Raw genomic sequence first — 21227 nt, 5'->3', positions numbered from 1 at the left:
ATTTAGAAAGTTTCTGTAAAGAGGAGGGAGCAAAAATCCCTCCTGAGATGTGTACAAACCTGATGAACAACTACAAAAAATGTCTTACCGCTGTGGTTGCCAACAAGAGTTTCTCCACCAAGTATTAAGTCATGTTTTTGGGATCAAGTACTTATTTCACTCAATGACATCCAAATCAACTCGAAACTTTAATCTAGCTTTTAGGTAATGTGTTTTTTCTGGATTATATTCTGTCTCCCTTCATTAAGATGAAACTACTAAAAAAAATAGACAGTGTTGGTTAATTTAAAGCTACCTCTTTTAATCTGTGAGGCCTGTACAATCTTATGACACAGAGCTATTTCCTGATGAAACTGCTATAACTTGGTCAGTCGGTCAAGTCACGATCAAGGCAGTGAAACTCTCTCTGTTGAAAATCTGTTACAAAGCATGTGAAAACCCCACAGATAAAATCTCCTCTTCTCTCAACATGTTTAGGTTGACGTCAGATCCCCAAGCATTGCTGACATGACAGATTTCAGGCTTTGAACTACATGTAGTCAGGTCGCTTGTTTGTATTTTAAATAGCCTTGAGCGCCACCGTGCAGGTTTGTCAGGAACAAATCAGCTTACATCTTGCGACACCTTAAAACTCGGCTGAATCATTACGAATTTAACAGCAGCCTGTCGGGGGGAGGGTGGCAATAATGCCCTGTTTATTACATTGTGTGAGTGTTTTGCTCGTGTGTTTCCGTGTTTGTGTGTAATGGCAAGACCGTTAATGGAAACTTACTGAATCTACATTAATACAACCCAGAAGATAAAATCAGGAACTGGCATGTTGTTTAAAAAATCCCCTCATGCTCAGAAAGCTGGAGTTTCTAACAATGGTGCAAACAGTCATTATTTTAAAAACTCCTCAGTTTAGGCGAGTGTCCTCTATGCAGATCCATAATGCCATCAGCCCTTGTGTATGAAAGCTTTTAATAACATGCAAACCTATTGAGTCCTCCTCACAGGTGAATGAGAGGCTGAATAGATTGCTGTGGTGGCCCCTCGAGGCCGGGCGTATCACACAGGTCTTTTGTTGCATTTGTTGTCATTAGACCTAAACTGAAGGGCAGGTGGGTTTTGTGTTAATACACTGCTCATACATGCTCAATGATGCTCGTCCTCTGTTTGCTCATCACATATTGAGCCTCTTTTTTAAAAAAAGAAAGAAAGAAAGAAAGAAAAGAGGAAAAAAGGGCTAGTTAGACTCCTTTTGACAACCCAGGTGGTGCGTGTGTCCCCGATGCTCACCGGATCAGCGAGGCTCCATCTCCAGTCCCCTCTCCCCGTGTGAAATTCAGCTACGTGGTGAGCTTCTTCACTCCTCTCTGCCATGGCCCGTAAAGTTTTACGGCTGTTTGAAGAAGAGGACCCGCCACTGGAGGGTGTGGGTAAATAAGTTTGGCACGAGATATGCATCTGCTGCACATCAACAGACAGACTATAATAAATATATTTCTGTTATGTGAGCAGACATTGTGCGGGGCGACGTGTGTTTACATGTGCACACACGCACAGTTATCCCATGCTACTATCACCCCAGATCAGAGGAGGGCGTTCTCTCCATTGCCTCTTTGTTTTGCCACTGTGTACCAACCATATTTCTTTCTCTGTGGCTCTCCTACTCCACCTCCGTGCCTGCGTTCCTTAGCTGGAACTGAGCATGCATAAAAGGCTGACACACACACACACAAACACAAGCACGCACAAGCACAAGGAGAGATACATAGAGCTGGAGGGTTTCAACATAAATCTGTTGATTCTTTGTCCTAATGCTATGTCAGCTTTCATGCTGAATTGAAATTGTGTGTGTGACAGAGATATAGACAGAGGTTGAGACAGCTGCTGAGGCTGGCTGGTCCACTGAGAAGACCCTCTGTCCAGCCAGGCCACGCCTCGGCCCTTCTCCTGCACAGAGAACTATTGTCTCCAGTGCTCCTTCCACTGTTCTGATGTCATGGTTTGTCCTTCCCCAGAGGGTTGCTGCTGCTGCTGCTGCTGCTGCTGGTGCTGTTGTGGTAAAACTGGAAAGGCTTTTTAGCACAAGGCCAGAAGCAAAAGCGACTGGATGGTGCACACTGCAAATAGTTCTGCCTACCAGTACACAAAACTCTCATATGCTCTCATCTTTTTGGCCACTCCTTTAACCCGCCCTGATTTGAATCTCATTTGCTTCCCATTTGCGTGGCAGTTGATGCCTTTCTTCTGTGACTCCGGAGTTTGGCAGCTCAAATGCAAATCGCTCTCTTCTGCCCTGATCATCCCCACCTGTCCAGGCTCCTGGGCTGTCTGCTCATTGGTGAAGTAGAAATAAATATTCTTGGGCTACTTCTTCCAGCCCTGTTGTAATTCCTCTGGTGTATTTTGTAGAATATGAGCACCACAGACTCGCTGCTTTTACATTAAACTGTGAGGGTGTTGCTCATTATTTAGGTGTACAAGAAGAATTGTTATCAGAGTAGTCTAAGTTTGGGTATATGAGAGATTGTGTTTGTGGTATTTTGGAAATGTAAAAAAAAAAAGCATATCTGGTTTCGATCAGAATAAATGACATAAGCTGAGGTTTAACTTCTGTTAGATCCAAGACCTACAAGATAAATCACGATAAAGTGCTGATGCTAAATTCTGCATACAGAGTCTCTCCTCTGAGAGACTCAAGCCATTACAAGTCCATGATCTCTCTCATTCCCTTCTGCATTGGTAGCGAATTTTCCTAAGCACTGTGACAATTTGTGTTTGGCTGTTCTTTGTTTGAATCACCTAGGCAATGAGTGAGATAAGAACGACAGAGTGTGGAGTTGTTAGGAGGCTATTTATCTTTGGCAGTAAATGTGGACAACAGCATTCAAAGCTCTTGAAGTATGTTTTGCAGTGGAGATAAGGCCTGATAGCAGAGGTATGTAGAGGGCTATGTATTGATAAATATGCACATATTTTCACAGAGATTTAATGCAACTGCTTCTGGAATACGGAAACCACTCTTATAGATGTGGGATTTGGAGAATTGTCACACTCTTCCTTATTGGGCTTGGATAAATAAACATACCACTTTCCTGCTACGGGTCTCCCTCTAAGACTCTAAGCGAGAGGACATCACCGGCAGTGTCGATGATAGTTGTTGAGGAGCAAAGGAGACACAATGAAAAATGCTTCTGTCACCACCCACTGCTGCTTTGTCACCCTCTCCCCATGTTTCTTTTGCTTCCTCTGCTCTGTGATTATTATCAGCCCAGATCATTATCAGGCAAACTCTCCCCTCACTGTGATGGAGAGGAGGGTCGGCCTCCCACATAGCTTTGGTGAGAGATTTCTAACAGCAGCAAAGGAGGAGGGGATGGGACAGGGGAAACAAGACAAGAGGCCTAATAAAGTCCATCTAAATTTAGAGACAGCGGGGCCTTTTTCCCCTTGTCCTTATAAAGAGCTGCTGGTGAATCCAGGCAGGCTATCCTCCTCGCTGTACTGAGCTCAGATCACTCCCTACAGGATGGGGAACATAACCGTCGGTGCATGAAAACACACACACACACACACACTCGTGTGCGCAAACACAGAGGACCATGTTGTTTTATGAGACAGAGGACGGGGAACTTGGAGGGGTATTTTTTTTGTCTTTACACAAGAGGGCAAGTTTGGTGGAACATACTAAAATAGGAGAGGTTTAAGGAAACCACCAAAAAGAAATGATGGGAGAAATGAGCAACTGGTGGGGGACGGTTCACGTGCAGGAGATTGTGAAAGAAACCACAGATGAATTCGTGGCTAAAAATATCTCAGAGGGCGGGTTGTATATTTCATCTTATGTTAGCACAATCTCCCTTCCTCCGATCAAAAGATGCCCCTTTTTTGATCTCATTAAGAATCATTGCGTTTTATAAAGTTTATACTAAGATCTCGCCTGACCTTTTGGGGCTCTGTCCATGGAGAACAACACACATCATCTACAATCATATTAATTAGTGGGCTTTAGAAAAGAAAAAGCAGAGCCAAGCCCTCTCCCTGTTTCCTGCCTTATTGCTAACAGTCTGCATGGAAGCAAATGCAGAGAATTCAAAATAAGGCAATGAGAAACATTCCTTTAAAATGTTTCTTGAACTCTCGGTTTCACTGATGACTCCATCCATCCGAACTTCAAGAAACACCTGTTGCACAAGGTAGGATGTTTTTTTAAAAATGTAAAATAGAACTGGAGCTCTCCACTGTTTGAAAAAGCCTCGCCGCTTGCAAACGATGAAGCCAGCAAACATAAACGCGACCTTTCCCCTTGTGACAAATTAACAAATTCAACAGCTGTGTCACCGATGCAAGTGACTAATGTGATTTACTGCCATATCTGCTGCTGTCTGTCTGAAGCGCTCTTATCAGGAATGGCCTGTCCTGGGTGTGACATCAGCAGCTGCTTCCTACCCCCCACCTTTGATTAAATAACAACCCAAGTGAGATGCAGGTCATGTGCTGGTTCGTGCGGACGGGAGACACAGAAACAGAACACTTACAGTTCACTTTTGACACGAGGAGAGAGATACGTATGATGTTTTGTTTTTGCTGTGCGCTGCTAAGGCAGAGGTCATTTTCACAGCTGCCCTGGTACAGTAAGCCAGGAGTGACAGCAAAGGGTCAAAAGGCAAACAGGATGGAGGGGTGGAGGTGGAAGGAGTGGCGTGTTTTTTTTTTCTTTTCTTCTTAATTCCTCTTTTACACCTGTTGCTTCCTGCCTCTTGTGGCCTGTTACCACACAGGAAGACACTGGTGGACACACTTTAAACCTACAGACATAGGGACCGTCTGAGCTGATACGCAGAAAGGCAAGCACACAAAAACATTGCATTCATACAGTCACACACTTGTTATATAAGAGCTCCTCCTCTACACACACACACACACACACATATAGTGTGTGTGCTTCTGCCACACAGTCAGAAGCACAGTCTGACAGTCTAAAGCTAAAGTGGATCGATCATTGTGTTTTGTGTGTGTGTGTGTGCGAGAGAGAGGGAGAGAGTGTGTCAGTTTGTGGTCACGAAAGCCCCACTGAGAGAGGAAGCTCAGCTGTCAGTAGCTGTCAGGTGCTGGGCCTCTCTGTCTGTCTGTCTCTCTCTTTATTTGCTGCTCCTGCTGTAGAGAACCTCAACCCCCTTCTCTTTCTTACTCTCCCTTCCCTTTTCTGCCCTCCAACAGTGGCAGGCTGGGTTTGAGATCGAGGTGGAGGCGCTGCTCCCTTAGCACAAGCATGTTGACCAGAGATAAGGAAATATGGCACACAACCAACACCTCCACTCCCCCCGCCAGCCCTACCCGTCTGGGGGCTAAACATGTTACAAACACATACATATATGCACACACATATGCAGTAAACAAGTAGTTATTTTGCGGCGTGATGACCGGACCTTGTTACCGCATTACCATCACAGCACTTTAAGTATTTCTTGCCCGTTCACCTCCTCTCTTGTCTTCTGGCGCTCGGCTCCGCTGCTGTCTCTCTCTCTCTCTCTCTCTCTCTCACCCCGTGAAGGGTGTTACCCATGCTACATTAGGTGCTCACATGCAGAAAGGCACAGAACAAACAGGCACTCTCTGCAAAGCATGCTCCTCATTCAGTGGGAGTGAAAACATTTCCCTGAGTGTGCATGCCAGCGCTTCTATAGACTGGTGGTTTGGCGTGGTGTGAAATGGACACGGGATGTGAGGCTGGAAGCGTCTGTGGCGCCTCAGCCCCTTGCTTCGCGTTGTGAGATGTGTTGAGGGTGGGCAGGGGGTGGTTGTTGTTGAGGGGGAGAGCAGAGTGGGGGGGTGCCTGAGCTTGTGATTGCAGATCGGCTGTGATGGGTATCCCCTTGGCCCTTTCTTGAGTAAGACACACTCAGATCACATTACAGGCCTGAGAACTGAGGGAAGACAGCACGAGTGAGGGCAACAACTACTAGGAGGAGACACACACACACACACACACACACACACACACACACACACACACATGCAGGGTAATAAACTGCAATCCACATGTTCACGATTGCACAGCACAGCACTATGACATGAATGTAATCAATTCCCTTCAATGGGGGACCATGCTGTTTCCAGCTGTATGTTTTTTTCTGCCTCATCATTTACTCCTGTTTGACTTTAAGAAGTTTCAGCACAAGCTTGACTCCTGCATAAGGCCATCTCGTGTGGCTCATCTCGTTATCACCGACCTCTGTGGAAGTGCCAGAAGAATCAGCAGGTGTGAGAGTGGCGTGTACAGCCGTCCAAAAGCAGCTGATAGGACGCAGGCCTGCAGTTGGATAAGCACTACTTTCTGCCAGAGCCCTGAAAACTCACACTGAGCCACAAATGTCTCAGCCTTTATCAGCCACAGACACCACGGCCCCCGTGTGCACACTTTCCAAGTCACTTTCCAGAAACACTGTTGACTTTCAAAGATTACCATACTTCCCACCACCTTACACTATCCAGGTATCATCACTTAAGCACAGTGAAATAGAGTATGAACGCTATTTCCAAGCTTATGTAAACCTCAGATCGCTGATTCTTCTCAACTTGGGATTTAGTTACAATATGTATGTATAACACTGACTGCTGTTCAGCTATAGTTCCAAATATTCTTTTTAAAGTTCGAAGAAAACGTTGTTATATCTAGAAGATAGAAGTCTTTTGCTTTAAACCTCTGCTATCTGTGCAGTCTTACAGGTTCAGCAGGCTGAATGCTTCCTTAATTATTTGAACAATTTGAGGTTACTGGCAAGTTTTCAATCAGTTGAAATGCTTTTAGTTCTCATTTCCTGGTTTCTGTTTCTTTTGTTTTCATGCATCATACATGTTGTTTTCTTTCACACTTCTTCTATTGCAAACTGGGTTAAAAAGCAAAACAACCTCCAGCACATTACTGAGATAAGCGATCCTTTATGCACTGTGCTCTGACAATGTCACCTTCAAGTACGGCTAAAGCACAGCACGGGTGTCCCAACTGGAGATTCTTCATCCACTCAATCGGATTCTGTTGTCATGAGCTTCTGTTCCCCTTGGTTACAGTTAGACTGTCTCTCATTTTGGGTGCAACACAAACAATGTCAGTACACCCTGTTTAAACAAGTTAGTGTCCAGAGATGTTTTTCCACTTCTCCCGTTTAAGTCATCTGTTCTGTTGATTGGCCTTTTAATGCTTTAATACCGATCACTCGTCCCCCACCCCTCACTGACCTACTGACTGTCTCTGCTTCTAATTTAAACCTGACTCTCTCCAGACCTGTCCATGTTATCTCAATGTGTTGTTGATGTGGGAAAAGGCCACAGGAGAGAACATGTGATGGGTTTCTTGGGTCTGGTATTTTCTTATGAGAGGCAGGGTAAATATAGTAGCTGAAGCCTATCAGACGCCACTGCACCAACACTCCCCAGGCCCAGATGGGCCCATCGGGGCTGCGCCCTGACGAGCATCACAGGCACAGGAGGCTCTATAGACAGTATACACCAAATATTAAATAACACGCTCATAAAATGGGTAATTTATGACTCTCTATGAAAGATTAACTTTCAAATCAGGGCTGCCTGATTCTCACACTTGTCATATAGTTTCTAAATAAAATACAACACTTACCTTTCTTTAATAAGGTGCAAGTAATCATGCTGTTACACCTTCCATTGATATTTTATTCTATACACACATAGGACTTGAATTATAGAAAGGTTCTTTTTTTTCATATGGGCGCCTAATTTGAGAGTCATGGTGATGCGAGCAGTTTGTGATTAAAGTTGAGCTGGGGTATGATAAGATAGGACTGTTTTCATGACTCTTCTGAGGAATCACTTGACGTCAGAGTGGCACAGCAGAGTGAGAAGCAAGTGGAGAGCGAGATTTGACTGAACCTTTTATTTTGTATGTGCATGTGAAAGAGAGACAGACAGAGAGGCCTCGTGGTGACTCAGCATAACGAGGTCTGCTGGACCTCCGTGACCTCGTTCGTCAAGCTGACACCAGGCTCTGTTTCTGCCATGTAATTCAAAAGAAGAATGTGACCAGGAGAAAAAGATAAGCAAGGATGAGAACAGACGAGGAGAAAGGCAGAGAGAGAAAACAGGGGCGACAAAAAAAGGGGAAAACGGCACGTGAGGAGAAACAGAACTGCTAGCACTGAAGTGAGGTAGATGGGGAGGTGTTAGGAAAGGGGGGGGGGGGGAGTACAAATGACAAGCAGAAAAGTTGAGTAAACAAATGTGTGAGCGAGTTCACAAACACAGAAGGACTGGGGTGAGATAGTGAAAGATTAATAGTGACAAAGTGAAGTAAAGAGAAACGAGTGGGACCAGAGCTGCCTCACTACAGTCGCAACCAGTAAACACAGCAACAGCAGATATAATAATTCTGCTCAACACAAGTGTTTAAAAATCTCTGACATGTTGCAGCTATAAAAACTGCAACTTGTTCTGTGTGTTGGAATCGTCTGCAGTGTGTCCTAAACACATTGCATGGCTTCTTACTCTGTCGGTACATTTTGATCCTTAACACAATTCCTGAACACAAACTTATTTTGCTATCATCAATTCAATTTAATTCTTTCATAAAGCACCAAATTACACTAACAGTTGCTTCAAGATGCTTTATATTATAAGGTAAAGACCCGAGGATAATAGGGAGAAAAACCCCAACAATCAGATGACCCCACATGAGCAAGCATTTGGTGAGAGTGGGAAGGAAAAACTGTCTTTTATCAGGAAGAAACCTCCGGCAGAACCAGGCTCAGGGAGGGGCGGACATCTGCCGTTGAGGATGACGGGAGGAACAAAATACATACTGTGGAAAATAGCCAGAAAATAATCATAAGTAACGATTAAATGCAAAGTGGTGTATAAACACATAGAAAGTAAAAAGAGGTGAGTGATAAGGAAGCCCCCAGCAGTCTAAGCGCTAATATGAGGTATTTAAGGCAAAATAGGTCCTGATTATTCAAGACTTTGCATGAGAAGGATTTTAAATTTGATTCTGGATATAACAGGGAGCCAGTGTGGGGGAAATATGTTCTAGTCCCTGACAGCACCCTTGCTCCAGTGTTGTGAAAAACAAAATGCTCATCCTCTGGTGCTAACTGAAATGCTATTATGCTAACTTGCAAAGATAAGGTGATGAATACGGTTAAAACACAAAGTGTAGAATAGCAAGATGGAAATGGTTATTATGATGTCACCACCACCGCTTTGTGACCATTACCATCTTTGATTTTTTTTGTTGTGTTTTAGAGCCATATGTGACCATATGTTTGGACACTACAGTGGAGTGCTAAGTTATCAGCTAATGCTAGCAAGCTTGGCTCGTAAGCTGGGACCATAGGAAAAAATCCTGCTTTTTAACCATATTTTAAAAAGTGATAGATGTAACCACTTAAATGTTACCCATGATTTCTGCATTTTAAACCTTCCTCATTCAAGTTTTGGCTTTATAATAATTTACCATATTTAGATGCGAGGGTGACATGCTAGGGTAAGTGCTCAGCAAACTGCATCTATGAACTGTATGCATGCAACCCACTCCATACCTGCTAATCGATGCTAATAAAATACTACACCTACTAATCAAAACTGAAGCTTCTTGAACAGGCTGCACCACCAAAGCTGAGGCCTAGCAGTGACCGGCTACAGCATTATCAGCACACCTGTCAATCAAAGCAGCCATGCTTCATTGAGCCATTATACAGGTGTTATGAAAAGACCAACACTTTTTTATAACAGGTTAAACATGGATTTTAATGCTGTTGGGTATTTTAACACAGATGTCTGTAGGGATTAATTCCCTTTTAGGTTAGAGTGGCCTTGAAGGCCGTTTTGGTACAGAGACTGCACTACTTTGTGTGGCTCTGTGATTCTTGCTTGGGTTAAATTTTAACAGTGCTGAGTTAGCATCGTTAAGTCATTTTAGCAGTTCTTTACAGCCTCAGTCAGCCTAATACAGTTACAGTTGTTTTGTATTCATTAATCTACTAGAAGGTGGAAGAATGACACTACACTGCATTATTTAAAAGAAACTTGGTGTAGCTTTTGAAAAGAAAGCCTAGGCACGAGAGAGAAGTATGCAAATAATTACATGCAATAAAACTCATACAAAACAACTTGAAGGTAAACATGTCCAAGTGTAACTCTAGCATGAATAAGGTGTGAATGGATTTCAATGAAAAACAATAGCACCTAAAAAAAAAAATAAAAACATCCCTTGAACTCAGGATGATATTGTAAATCATTGTTGCATGGATAAAATTGAGGTTGAGAACAAAATGATGTGTTTTTGTTTCTTACAACCCTGCCTGCGTTTCGTTTTCCCGGGCTTAGCGGGGTTTTAGAAGTGACATATCCCCTAAAGAAGCTGATGTAAGCACAAACAGGGGGAAAAAAAATGCTGCTGGGAGACAGTGCTAGGCAGCCTTGTTTAGCAGAGACAGGAGGAAAAAAAAAAAAAAAAAAAAAAAAAAAAAAAAAAAAAAAAAAAAAAAAAAGTTACTTGCAGCTCAGCATAATGGGCCTCAGAGCACTTTCTGACAAACACCTTTTATTTAAGTTTCATACTAAAGCCTCAGCAAGGGAACGAAAGCAAAGTGCACGGTCCAAGGGAACACCCAGCTCTGCTGAGAAGGTGTTGTTGTTGCTTGATAAAAGTCTGGGCCTCCTGCTCTCCCCCACCCCCAACACTCATATGCAAGACCTGACAGCACTCATTGCCCCACACACACACACACACACACACACAGCAGGATGTGTATTTTGTTACAAATGCAATGACATAAATTTGCTCTTTGGTTTTCATCGTTGACACTTCACATTAATAATAAAGACAGAAGACAACAGGAGGCATATTTAAGTACAAATTATTTTATTTTTTGGTATGGCTTCTTTGAAGGAACTGTAAAAGACATTCTTATTGGAGAAAAAAATAAAAAAAAATAATAGAACATTTCCAGAAAATATGAATGGGCATCAATGAGCCAGCTGTCAAATCCACTGACGGGGTGCAGCTGTGTCTCTGCAAGTTAAATGACTTAAGTGCCATAACTGTAGTCATAACGAAACAAAAAAAAAAGCTATTTTAACTTAGTACCTCTTATAAATACCTACATATAAATATTGTAAATGTACTTAATGACAGACAACATTAAAATGCTGTACATGAATGTCCTTTTTGAGAGCAACAGTTTGACAATCTCAGTGACAAAAGAAGAAACAACACTGGTGTTTGAGCTCAGTGTCAGCTACCTTTAAACATCGATATACAAAGCTCCTGGTCCCCGTACGGCCACATACTGCTTGTGATTATCTACATCCATCTGAAATTATCAAGACCCAAGTCAGATAAATGTGACTGCTGGAAACAGTCAGGTCAGTTTCAAGGAACTCTCTGCACTTGGTTCTCTGGTGTGGGAGGGGCACTTAAGTTTCAAAGAGGGAGTTGTTATTGTTTTTAAATTAAGGCCTCTTCAAATAAAATAAGTGTGTAGTCCTGACATCATCTTGGGACAATGGAGCTCCGACAGTCTTATACTGAAACTTTCTGTTACCTCTTGAGGTGAACTCTCTTGTTGTCCCTCCTGTGTGGTGCTGAACACTGGAGGTTTGTTCATGGGGCAGTGCTCTGCCTTACTGTGTATAGCACCGGGTACACCCTCATCTCTGACTGTTCCCCCAGTGTCCTAAAGCAGCATTGCCCTTCATATCCACCCCAGATCCACGGGAATCTGGAGGTAACAGGGGTTTAACATGTCCCCGACAGCTCTCAAAACATCAACATGTACCATGGACATATACAACTTCCACTGATTGAGCAGAGAAACATGCGAACATTGATAATAATAGCATAGAAATAAAACATGGACAAGGACATTAATAAAGAAGGATAAAAAAAAAAAAATAATAATAATAATAATAATAATAATAATAATAATTAAAAAAGAAAGAAAAAAGAAAAAAGAAAAAAGAAGAAGTGTCAGCTTCTGGAAGCTCTCGGAAGCAGCCACATATACTGCTCAGCTTCTCAACCTGAACCTTAGTCCTCCCACTACTTTTACCCTTTAACCAATGAGCCAAAAGCTCATCCTGATCATATAGTGCAATAGTCCCACCCTTTTTTCCTGAAAGCTACTTCTGGCAACAGCAGGATCACCCCGTAGGGCATTTTTCAATATCCTCTGTCCAAAGGCTTGCAACCACTCCACCTCCATCTCCTCCTCCTGCACCCCTTCCTCTGCTCCTCAACCTGCTCATTGCATACGGTCTGGCTGGATGTGCTGCTGTGGGGCGTAATGCAGGAACGCTGCACCAGTGCCAGTGGCAGAAGGGAGAGTGGGATGTACGGTAGGTGGGGCTGTGGTGGCGGTGGAAGGCCCAACAGTGGCTGTGGGGCTGGCGGTGTAGCTGTAGCCCAAGAAGCCAGCCGGGGAGGCGGCGTACGGGTACTGCTGCTCAAAGGCAGCCTGGGCGTACTGGGTGTAGGCTGCGCTGTAGTCCAGGTACGGGCTGGTGCTGACAGAAGTAGAAACCTGAGTGGGCAGCACCAGGCTGGGCTGCACATATGCTTGTGGGTAGATGTAAGGCTGGGCCAACCTGCACACAGACACAAGGGGGGGGGGGGGGGGGGGGGGGGCGTTAGACCAGAGGACTAAAACAACTACTACAAGAGAAATCCAACACCTGGCTCCATTGTTTACACTGCGACCAGAGGGCGAGCATGTTAGAAATATACACTCTAGTGTCCAGAACTTTGAGAACTCCCACAGAAATCCACTGTTATTAAGGATAATCACACAAAAGAGGTGAGGGAGGCAGACTCAACCCTCCGTCAGTGTCAGTTAGTAAAAGCTACAGAACCTGTTGGATAGGCCCTCCTGGAAGGACGGGGGAGGGAGGGGGTGGATGATAGAGTCAGCCGTTACTGGCAGGTTTTCAAGCTCAGGCATCAGCAGAGTGTTTTAACAGCTGCTGCACTTCACTTACTAGACACACACACACACACACCCGGCAGAAGTTGCAGTTGCTCTTGTTCTGGCTTAGTTTGAAAATCTCACTACAACAGGTGAACATGTTAGCTGGGGAGGGGAGGGGGATTATGGTGGCAGGGGAGCTCATCGGGGTTGGGTGCGAGGCTCTGCCAGGCCACATGGGCAGACTCTCAGATGTAGCTGATTAGAGCTGTGGGGTCTGGGGACTGTACAGTCTTTGCTTTGCCACTTTATCCACAAAAGAAATGGGAGTGGAGAGGGTTTTAGATTAGTCTATTTTTACTCAGGATTTGAAGTACATCTTTGGAGTTTGTTGTATAAAGGGATTAGTGATGGCAGCAAGCAAAAGAGCCCCCCTCTTTCATATACATGGTGATATAACTGACTATTGAGAGAGCCTTGACCCCGGATCCTGCAGTCGTGTGGTGGGCAGGGTGGGGCGGGCGGGGGTTGGGGGGGAGGGGGGGGGGGGGATCCGCAGACAAAGGCAAGATAGCAACAACAAAATGTCACATTGACTTACACTCTTCAACCACATCTCAGTGCTGAATAAAATCTTCCTCTCATGGACTGTTTTCAAGTTTCAGTCTTATCGTTTTCCCCTCTCACACAGATTCAGTGCATTAGATGAAGGTTAGTATTAAAACACAGCTATCAAGCAACCAAAAACAAACACAAAAACTTAAGCATGCAGGATAGGGATTTCATCATAGTCTCAATACACTCATTTACACACACACACCTGTCTAATATTTCTGCCCTCCCCATTTATTCACCCGCCAACACACACACCCGTTGCCACTGCAAACCCCAAACCATGCCATAATAGGGAAAGAGTCACAGTACAAATCAGGATAACCTCTTCACTTCATATCACACAGAAGGGTAAAGATAAAAAGGCACTCCAGTCCATCACAGCACACGGCACTTCACTCTCAAGCCATCACTGGCACCTTGGAGAGAGGCTGGCTGAGGGAGGAAGGAGGGGCGGGTGGGTAGATATTTTCTGCCATATCCCTTCTCGGGACTAGTCCGAGTACTGTGGGCATCCTCTCATCCTCTGCTGGCACACTGGTCAGCTGGCAGCAGGAAGCAACCATGGCATAAGAGTGATTATTGTCAGCAGTAACATTAACGTCCTATTGTGTGGTTAAATAGATGCAGGGAAGAAAGAAAGGGGGGGGAGAAGCATTTTTCAGGTATCATCTCAAATGGAAAATTCAAACTCCATAAAACTTGTATTGTATTCAAACAACAAATGAGTCATCTGGCAAGTGAAGGGGAAATGAGTTCTAGTGCCAGTGGTCTGAGCACAAAACAAAACAGTGGCTTTTAACAAGTAGGCATAAGCAAATGAGGGCAACCCCCACCCGTGAGCGCATTCTACAGAGAGACATTCACTCTGCACACAGCTTTCAAAGATAGCCATACATTAATGCTGCGGGGCATATGTATGCCCTTTCACTCGCCTTGTGCATAATGAGTTCGCATGTTCTGAGGCAGATTTTGGCCTCAGGCAAGTGACCTTGTGTAGGTGAAGAGAAATACAAAAATGAGAGACAAAGAAGTCCTGAATTAGATCTTTTGTGTCTGAAGAGGAACAGATAGACATACAGTGAGAGAAGGGGGAAAAAAAAAAAAAAAAAAAGATGGTACCGAGGCAAGTTGGGGACGAGGCCACAGATGCCAAGTGGTGGGGGGAATGTTGATGACGGCCCGAAGATTATCAGACTGGCCGTCAGCTGGTTTTGTGCTGACTGCCAGTCTGTGTGCACCTCACATAGTGACACTCTGAGAATGGCAGGCTGAGACACCAGAGAGACAAGCTTACAAGAAACCATTTGATGCCCGTAAACATTACTAATATAAGCAGCTGAACTCGCTGTCATTAATGAAGGCTGCATAACGATGTGATGGGAAAAATCCTGCGCTCGCGTCACACACTGAGCAGCTAAATATTTCTACATGATAACAAGTGAAGTTTCAGTGCGTGACTCACCATAACACAGAGTGGGGAAACAGACAGGACTGGATAGGGCGAGAAATTAACAACCCATTTACAGCACCTTGAAGAGGGCCTCCACTCTTTGTTAAAAGGAACCTGTTGTTCTTTGAAGTCAGACAGACGAAAAAAAACAAAAAAACAAACGTGTTTTGTTTGACACCTGTAGAGGTGCGTTTCCAAGGGAGGCACAGTCTCATTAAAGCATTAAGCCTACAACACCAGGGTTCCCATACCCTTCCCCCTCATTCGCTTTTTACCCCGTCTCAGTCTCACAGAGGTGTCAGTTTTCAATATCTCCTTTTGACACCCCGGCAGTTGCAACACTGTAAGGGGAGAAATGAAAGTTAAAAAAAAAAAAAAAAAAAAAAAGAATGCAAAAGAATATACATATAAATTGTGTGATGCACGAGAAGCAAGCATATTGACAACTCATCTCCTCGCCATCAAAACAATGTCCCTGGCCTCAGTGGCCCCCTCAGGGCTTCACACTCCTCCACATCTGCTGACCACAGCTATACACACACATCCAGAGCAGCAAGCCGTAACCGGCACACCACCGCCACTGAGACGCTCTGAGTACTGTATAAAAATCCTACTTCAGATCATGTCCTCCTCGTGCCATATGTTGTCAAGTGTGGGGGGGGGGGGGGGGGGGGGGGGCTGAAAGAAAAGCCACTTGTACACTCTGCAGCTTAGGGAAGTCTGGGTGCCATGCAGAAGAAACTCAGGAGGACAGGTGCTCTGTGTGCCTTTCCACGTCTCTGGGGTGGCGTTCATGGGAAATTAAGGGGGGTGTCAAGACTGTAACATGAACCAGCACCTGTCAGATGCATGCCTCAAACCGGCACTGCATATGGCAAACTCTCAGGGTCTGGTACCATCCATGCTTTGTGCAGTAGGACTGTGGACATGGGACTTTTCTGTGCCTTCTTAAGGTCTTGGAACATGAAAGGACACCCCCCCCCCCCCCCCCATGGGAATCCTATAATTTAGAATTTGTGATATCTTTCAGAACGCTGTATGGCTCATAAGTAGTCCTCATAAGAGTCTTAAGTCTTTCGGCTTCACTGTTCTCAATAACCACTAATATATTTCCTACTTTGTCATCGTCCCTGTGGACTGTCCTGGGATTTCCATGAAGCTCACATATACCTTATAGGGCAGCAACTTACAAATTACTTTTCTATATCAATCCACACTGCTTTTTACTAAGTCATTGTTGCTCTTGTTCCTTTTTATAGAAGAGTTCAATCACAACTGAAGCAAACTCCAACCAAAGCCACAAAGCAAAATCTAAAAGCATAAATATGTAGTTAATGGTCATATAAAACCCAGTAAAATACGCACATCCAAAGTAAAACAAACAAACAAAAACAATAAAAAAAAAGAAAAAAAAAAGAACCCCCAAACAAAAACAAAACCACATACACAGTTGTGATAAATCACTCTCAAACCACCACAAAGTCCTAACAATAAAAAACTAAGCATCAGGCTAGTTAATGATGGGCTTAAAATTTTGCATCTTTTTAAGACTAAAGCATGGAAGAACTGTTTTTTCTAATATATAAGCAATTTATTTCAAAACCTGTCCCTGTGTTTCTTGCATTTTCCTCCAGACAGCTGAGTGTTTTGCAGTGGTGTAGCTTTAAGGATGATATCTGAGAGCTGTCGGTTAGAGTAGGGGGGCGGGGGCGGGGGGGTGTCATTACTCTAGCGAAATGCTCATTAGCTGCCCAGCAGACCGTGGCTCCTAGACGCTATCCAGGCTGTTTCTACAACAAAGCCACTTGGAGAAAGTCTTCTCAGTGACAGAGCCCGGTCAGGCAGGTACACGAGTCAACAGGCTCCTGCCAGAAGTTAACAAGTGAGTCACACATTCACCTCTGGAATGCACTTCTATTACCACAGATATGCGAATCATCTCCCGGCCCTACAAAACTCAAATATGCTAATAGGCTACTTGTGGAGTTGCATGTGGACACAGAAACTGACGTGTGCTTCCCAGAGGCCCTGTTTGTCAAAGAAATGGTAGCCTAGCGGCGTTGCGCAGAGCGTGATGCGAGCGAACAGAGCTAAGCGAGCGCCCACTCCCTCTCACTTACCCATACTGCCTCTGGATGAGCGCTGGGTGGATGGGCTGCACTCCGATGGATATGCCTGCAAGAGAGGAGGCTGGCTGTCAGACACACATCTGCATTTACAGAGGAGGGCTAGAGAACAATACACAGAGGGCATGGGGAGACAGAGGCAGCGCCTGTTTCGATCCTGCCACAGAACAACAATTTCAAATGTGTGGCGAGCAACAGTACCAACATGTATGCACTTGGGAAACTGGGTGTCGTTCGGCCCATAAATAGTGGCAAGCTAAGAACACATGTTGCACAGTTAATTATAGTTTTTAGCCCTCATGGGGGTGGGGTGTATTTTAGCTAATCAGTTTGTAAAGATGACGTCTAGGCCTTCCCAAGAACTCAAACAAGTATTAAATAATCTTTTGATGATGGTGACCTCATTCTGTCAAGCAATCTGTAGTTCTGATGGGAGTTTGAACCTCACACCCGCTTTCAGTTTTATGGATACTGATAACTTTTGTTTTCTTGCAACAAGTCTTGAAATCAGAATCAGAATACTTTATTGATCCCTGGGGGAAATTATTTTTTGTTACAGTGCTCCATTTTAAACCAAATAAACCTCATCTTACCGGTCTGTAAACTACGAGGCTTGGCACCCAGGTAAGCCAGGTTGACGTTGGCCTTCCTGCCATCAATGATGGGGTTGGGATCCTTGCAGGCCCTCTCTGCTGCTCCTCGATCTGTCATAGTCACCTGGTGGCACAGTCGGAGGGAAAAAAGGCGTCATGTTACAAATAGCTTCAGGGCTTTGGTCTGACAAATCAAAACAAAACCAAAACGCGCTTTAAAAATTAAAAAACAAAACAGGTTTTGGTCTTCACGAAAGCCCCCCCACCCCTACAGGCTTTCTTCTGTTATGATCCCGTTTCTCTCAAGAAGGGGAAACTACAAACAAAGCACAATGATAATCTTTGAAAACTGCCCACAACAGCAGTAGCCGGCCACTCAGCTGCCACACGGCCATGGGCAGAGCTGCTGAAATATGGATCTGGGGAGAGCAACAAGGAGCTTATCCAATTAGGGCCAAAATAAGGAGATTGGTATTAGTCCACCCCTTCCTGGCATTAGTTGAGGCCTTCTGTTTTGATTGCCATGTTCTGCCAACACCGAGTCACCTCTGTGTGAGAAACGAGCAGCGAATGTAGGCCACAGATTGCATTGTTTAAGTGGACCATTTAAAAAAAAAAAAAAAAAAAAAAAAAAAAAAAAAAGCCTCTTCATCGTGGAAGGATCTGGAACAAAGCCCACTCAGGGCCTGTGTTGTGAACACACAGGAAGGAACGAGGCCGTGTTTACACTGAAGAGCCTTGCTGTGGGGGGGTTCTACTAATCCACCTCTGAAGTGTGTTTAGGAAAAAAAGAAAAAAAAGAAAAGAGGTGTACTCAGCTTTGGGCAACTCCCCTGCCCTGCTGCCAGCTACCTCTGCTCCAACTGAAACCCTCAGAAAAATAGAGTGAGCAGGTTGCCTCATGCCACACACACACACACACACACACACACAAAAAAAATGTAACTCAGCATAAAGTGCTCATCGTGCCACTGTGTATCATCCTCGGCAGCACCCATATCACCCTGAGCCTGTCTAACCTGAAACACCAGCCTCCTCGCGAAGCCGCTCGATACCAGCTAGACTCACAGGACGGGCTTTCTTCTCAGTTAGAAGGCTGATGTGTAAACACAAGAGAGCAATTGTCTTACAATTGTGCCGTTAGAGGTAAACATGAACACATAACCGTTTTCCATTCCTTCTTTGGCCCGAGAGGTCGTTATTTGGGCTGATGCAGCTTTCCAAGTTCTAGTAAATATTTGCATTTCTTATGCGCTTCTGTTCTTTGTGTCAGAAAGAGTGCAGGTCTTTGTCTTGCGAGAACAAGACAACTCACCTCTTAATGTAGTTTTACACTGGGCTTTGCAGGGGTTCTTTGACACTTCTCACTAACACAGCGTAAATCAACTATGGCCAAACACAGTTCCAATCAACACAATGCGATGACCTCATAAACAGCAGGTTTAAGCACAAGTCAACAAGTTCAGCTTGCAGAATGATGCGATCAAAGGGAAACTTAACATACATGTGGGGAATGGGATAAAGCCAAATTTACTGATGCTGGAATTTCTCTCAGCAGCCAAGATGTGATGTAAATCATGTGCTCCGGTCCTTGACAATGGAGGGCAGGGTGTACAAAGTAAGCCTCCCCACTGCTCCAAAATAACCATATAAAGCCAGCAAGAACACACACACACACACACACACACACACACACACACACACACACTTCCAAGAGCCATAAGCCGAGGCTGTTTAGGAGTGAATGAGGTGGGGGAGACTTGATTGGGTGGGTTTGGGGGGTAACATCAGACATATGTTGAATTATAATCTTCTTAGTTATCCATCAACTTGTGTGAGCCCTCATCCTCATTAAGCTAAAATAACAGCCAGCCAGGCAAAAACGGAGATGCTGCTGCGCAATTGTGCGGTTAAGCCTCAGTGTGTGTGCGCGCGTGTGTGTGTGTGTGTGTTAGGGGTTGTGGTGGGGGTGCATTTGACATGTATTTGAATGACTGAATGCTGTATTATGCGGAGTCACAAAACTCAAAGAGAGAGAGACACAGCAGCAAACAAAAAGATCGCTGTTATGTAGACACAAACAGAATTTAGCTGATAAATGATACGGTTTGATTGCGCTAAATGTCGTGAAAGCGAGCGGATGATAGTGAAAGTTTTGCTTCTACTTACGAAGCCGTATCCTCGGGATTTGCCGGTCTGTCGGTCCGTTATCACCACAGCCTCATCAATGTCCCCAAAGGCCTCAAAGTATTTTCTAAGTGAGGCATCGTTTGTGTGGTACGGCAGCCCGCCGACAAAGATCTTGGTAAAAGTAGTGTCTTTCTGAAGCGCTGTGGGATGCATGACGTCCAGGGCTCCGTTCATATACTGATGAAGAAGCATTGGATCAGCCGGAGACCAGTACTTGGCACGCGGAAGACTTAGAGCTAACAGAGTCCCAGCATCAGAGAAACCAAGCCCAGTCTCGCTATGTTTCACTCGAGCTTCTCCAACTCTTTTTTATGTTTTTTCAAAGTTGCAGCAACCTGATGATATCCACGACTCAGTCCGCGTGAACTCGCGTCGAGGATGCCTGCTGCTTCGCTGCTGAGAGGAACCGCTGGGATCATTTATAGTGCAGTTACCCGGGCCACGCCCCCTTCCGCTGCCAGCCAATCGGCTTACAGCCTAGGTGCCGGCCTTGGCAGCGCTCACTCCTGCTAGTTTCCCCCTTCATCCTTTCCCGGCGCTGTGCTGCACCTGCTTTTGTCTTTTACAAACACAAAGAAAAAGCCGCACACTACGGCAAAAAGCGCGGAACCATGTGGCAGACATGGTTCTGTAACGAGGAAGTAAAGGATTCAGCTTCTTTCCTAAAACACCTAACCCAGAGCTTAAAATAGTGCTTATTTTACTCTCGTTTGACTTTGGAATCGTGAGGTAGCAGCTATAGCCTGAGCAGATAGCAAAAGTTAAAGAGTTGCTAATGATTAAACTCTCAATGCTCATGAAAAAAAGGGGCCGCTGAAAGAGCAGCTAAGCTCACATACACAAACTCTGGAGCCTTACATGGTCATGATAAGCTCCTGATTTCCATGTTTATCATGTAGTCGACATAAAACAGTCACTCATCTACAGCACATAGAAAGTGCTTCAGTCTCATGATCACTATAAACTTTTTTACATCTCAAAAGGCTGGAATAGCCCCTAATAATATTACCATATATAGTCTTTGACTCTTTTGAGCCAGATGCCATGACTCCAATAGCTTTACATGGTTGGGCATTCTGTTAACAGACTGGTTAAGCCGTATTTTTTGATAGTATACTGAGAAATTAATGGGGCAAGTGTAAAAATGTCTTGCCAGATGTTGCATTCTCTATGTACTGCTAATAACAGACCCAGTGATGCCTTCAGCTGTAAGTGCTGAAAGCAACAGGTCAGGCCTCATACAATAAGTTTAAATTGCCATTTTGCCTTGGAGTTCCAGTTAATCGCTTTATTTGACTTGGACTTTCTGTTCAGCTAATCAAAAGAGTTT

At 44.5% G+C, this 21227-nt stretch overlaps 1 protein-coding gene across 1 annotated transcript; it reads right to left on the bottom strand.

Annotated features, from left to right (window-relative positions):
* Positions 1-10861: 10861 nt before the first annotated feature.
* Positions 10862-20286, bottom strand: LOC146573822 (RNA-binding protein 38-like). Its single transcript, XM_085273244.1, has 4 exons — positions 19877-20286; positions 17708-17831; positions 17109-17163; positions 10862-12606 (listed from the first exon to the last, which is right to left on the bottom strand). The coding sequence occupies exons 1-4, from the start codon at positions 20087-20089 to the stop codon at positions 12264-12266; spliced, it is 735 nt and encodes a 244-aa protein (XP_085129370.1). The 5' UTR covers positions 20090-20286; the 3' UTR covers positions 10862-12263.
* Positions 20287-21227: the final 941 nt, after the last annotated feature.

The sequence above is a fragment of the Mchenga conophoros genome, linkage group LG5, assembly GCF_057382185.1.
Source record: "Mchenga conophoros isolate Kocher_MC1m ecotype Shallow Benthic linkage group LG5, M_conophoros_male_GT1.1, whole genome shotgun sequence".
Taxonomy (NCBI): Eukaryota; Metazoa; Chordata; class Actinopteri; order Cichliformes; family Cichlidae; genus Mchenga; species Mchenga conophoros.
This window is presented reverse-complemented; position numbering and strand designations above follow the sequence as displayed.

What these genes read in the sequence shown, in the direction of transcription:
- LOC146573822 (XM_085273244.1), bottom strand. Translation starts at nt 20,089, where the DNA reads ATGCTTCTTCATCAGTATATGAACGGAGCCCTGGACGTCATGCATCCC. An exon ending in AATCCCGAGGATACGGCTTC is followed by an intron (nt 17,832 to 19,876) that starts GTAAGTAGAAGC and finishes CTGTGCCACCAG; the next exon opens with GTGACTATGACAGATCGAGG. An exon ending in CTCATCCAGAGGCAGTATGG is followed by an intron (nt 12,607 to 17,108) that starts GTAAGTGAGAGG and finishes GTCTGTGTGCAG; the next exon opens with GTTGGCCCAGCCTTACATCT.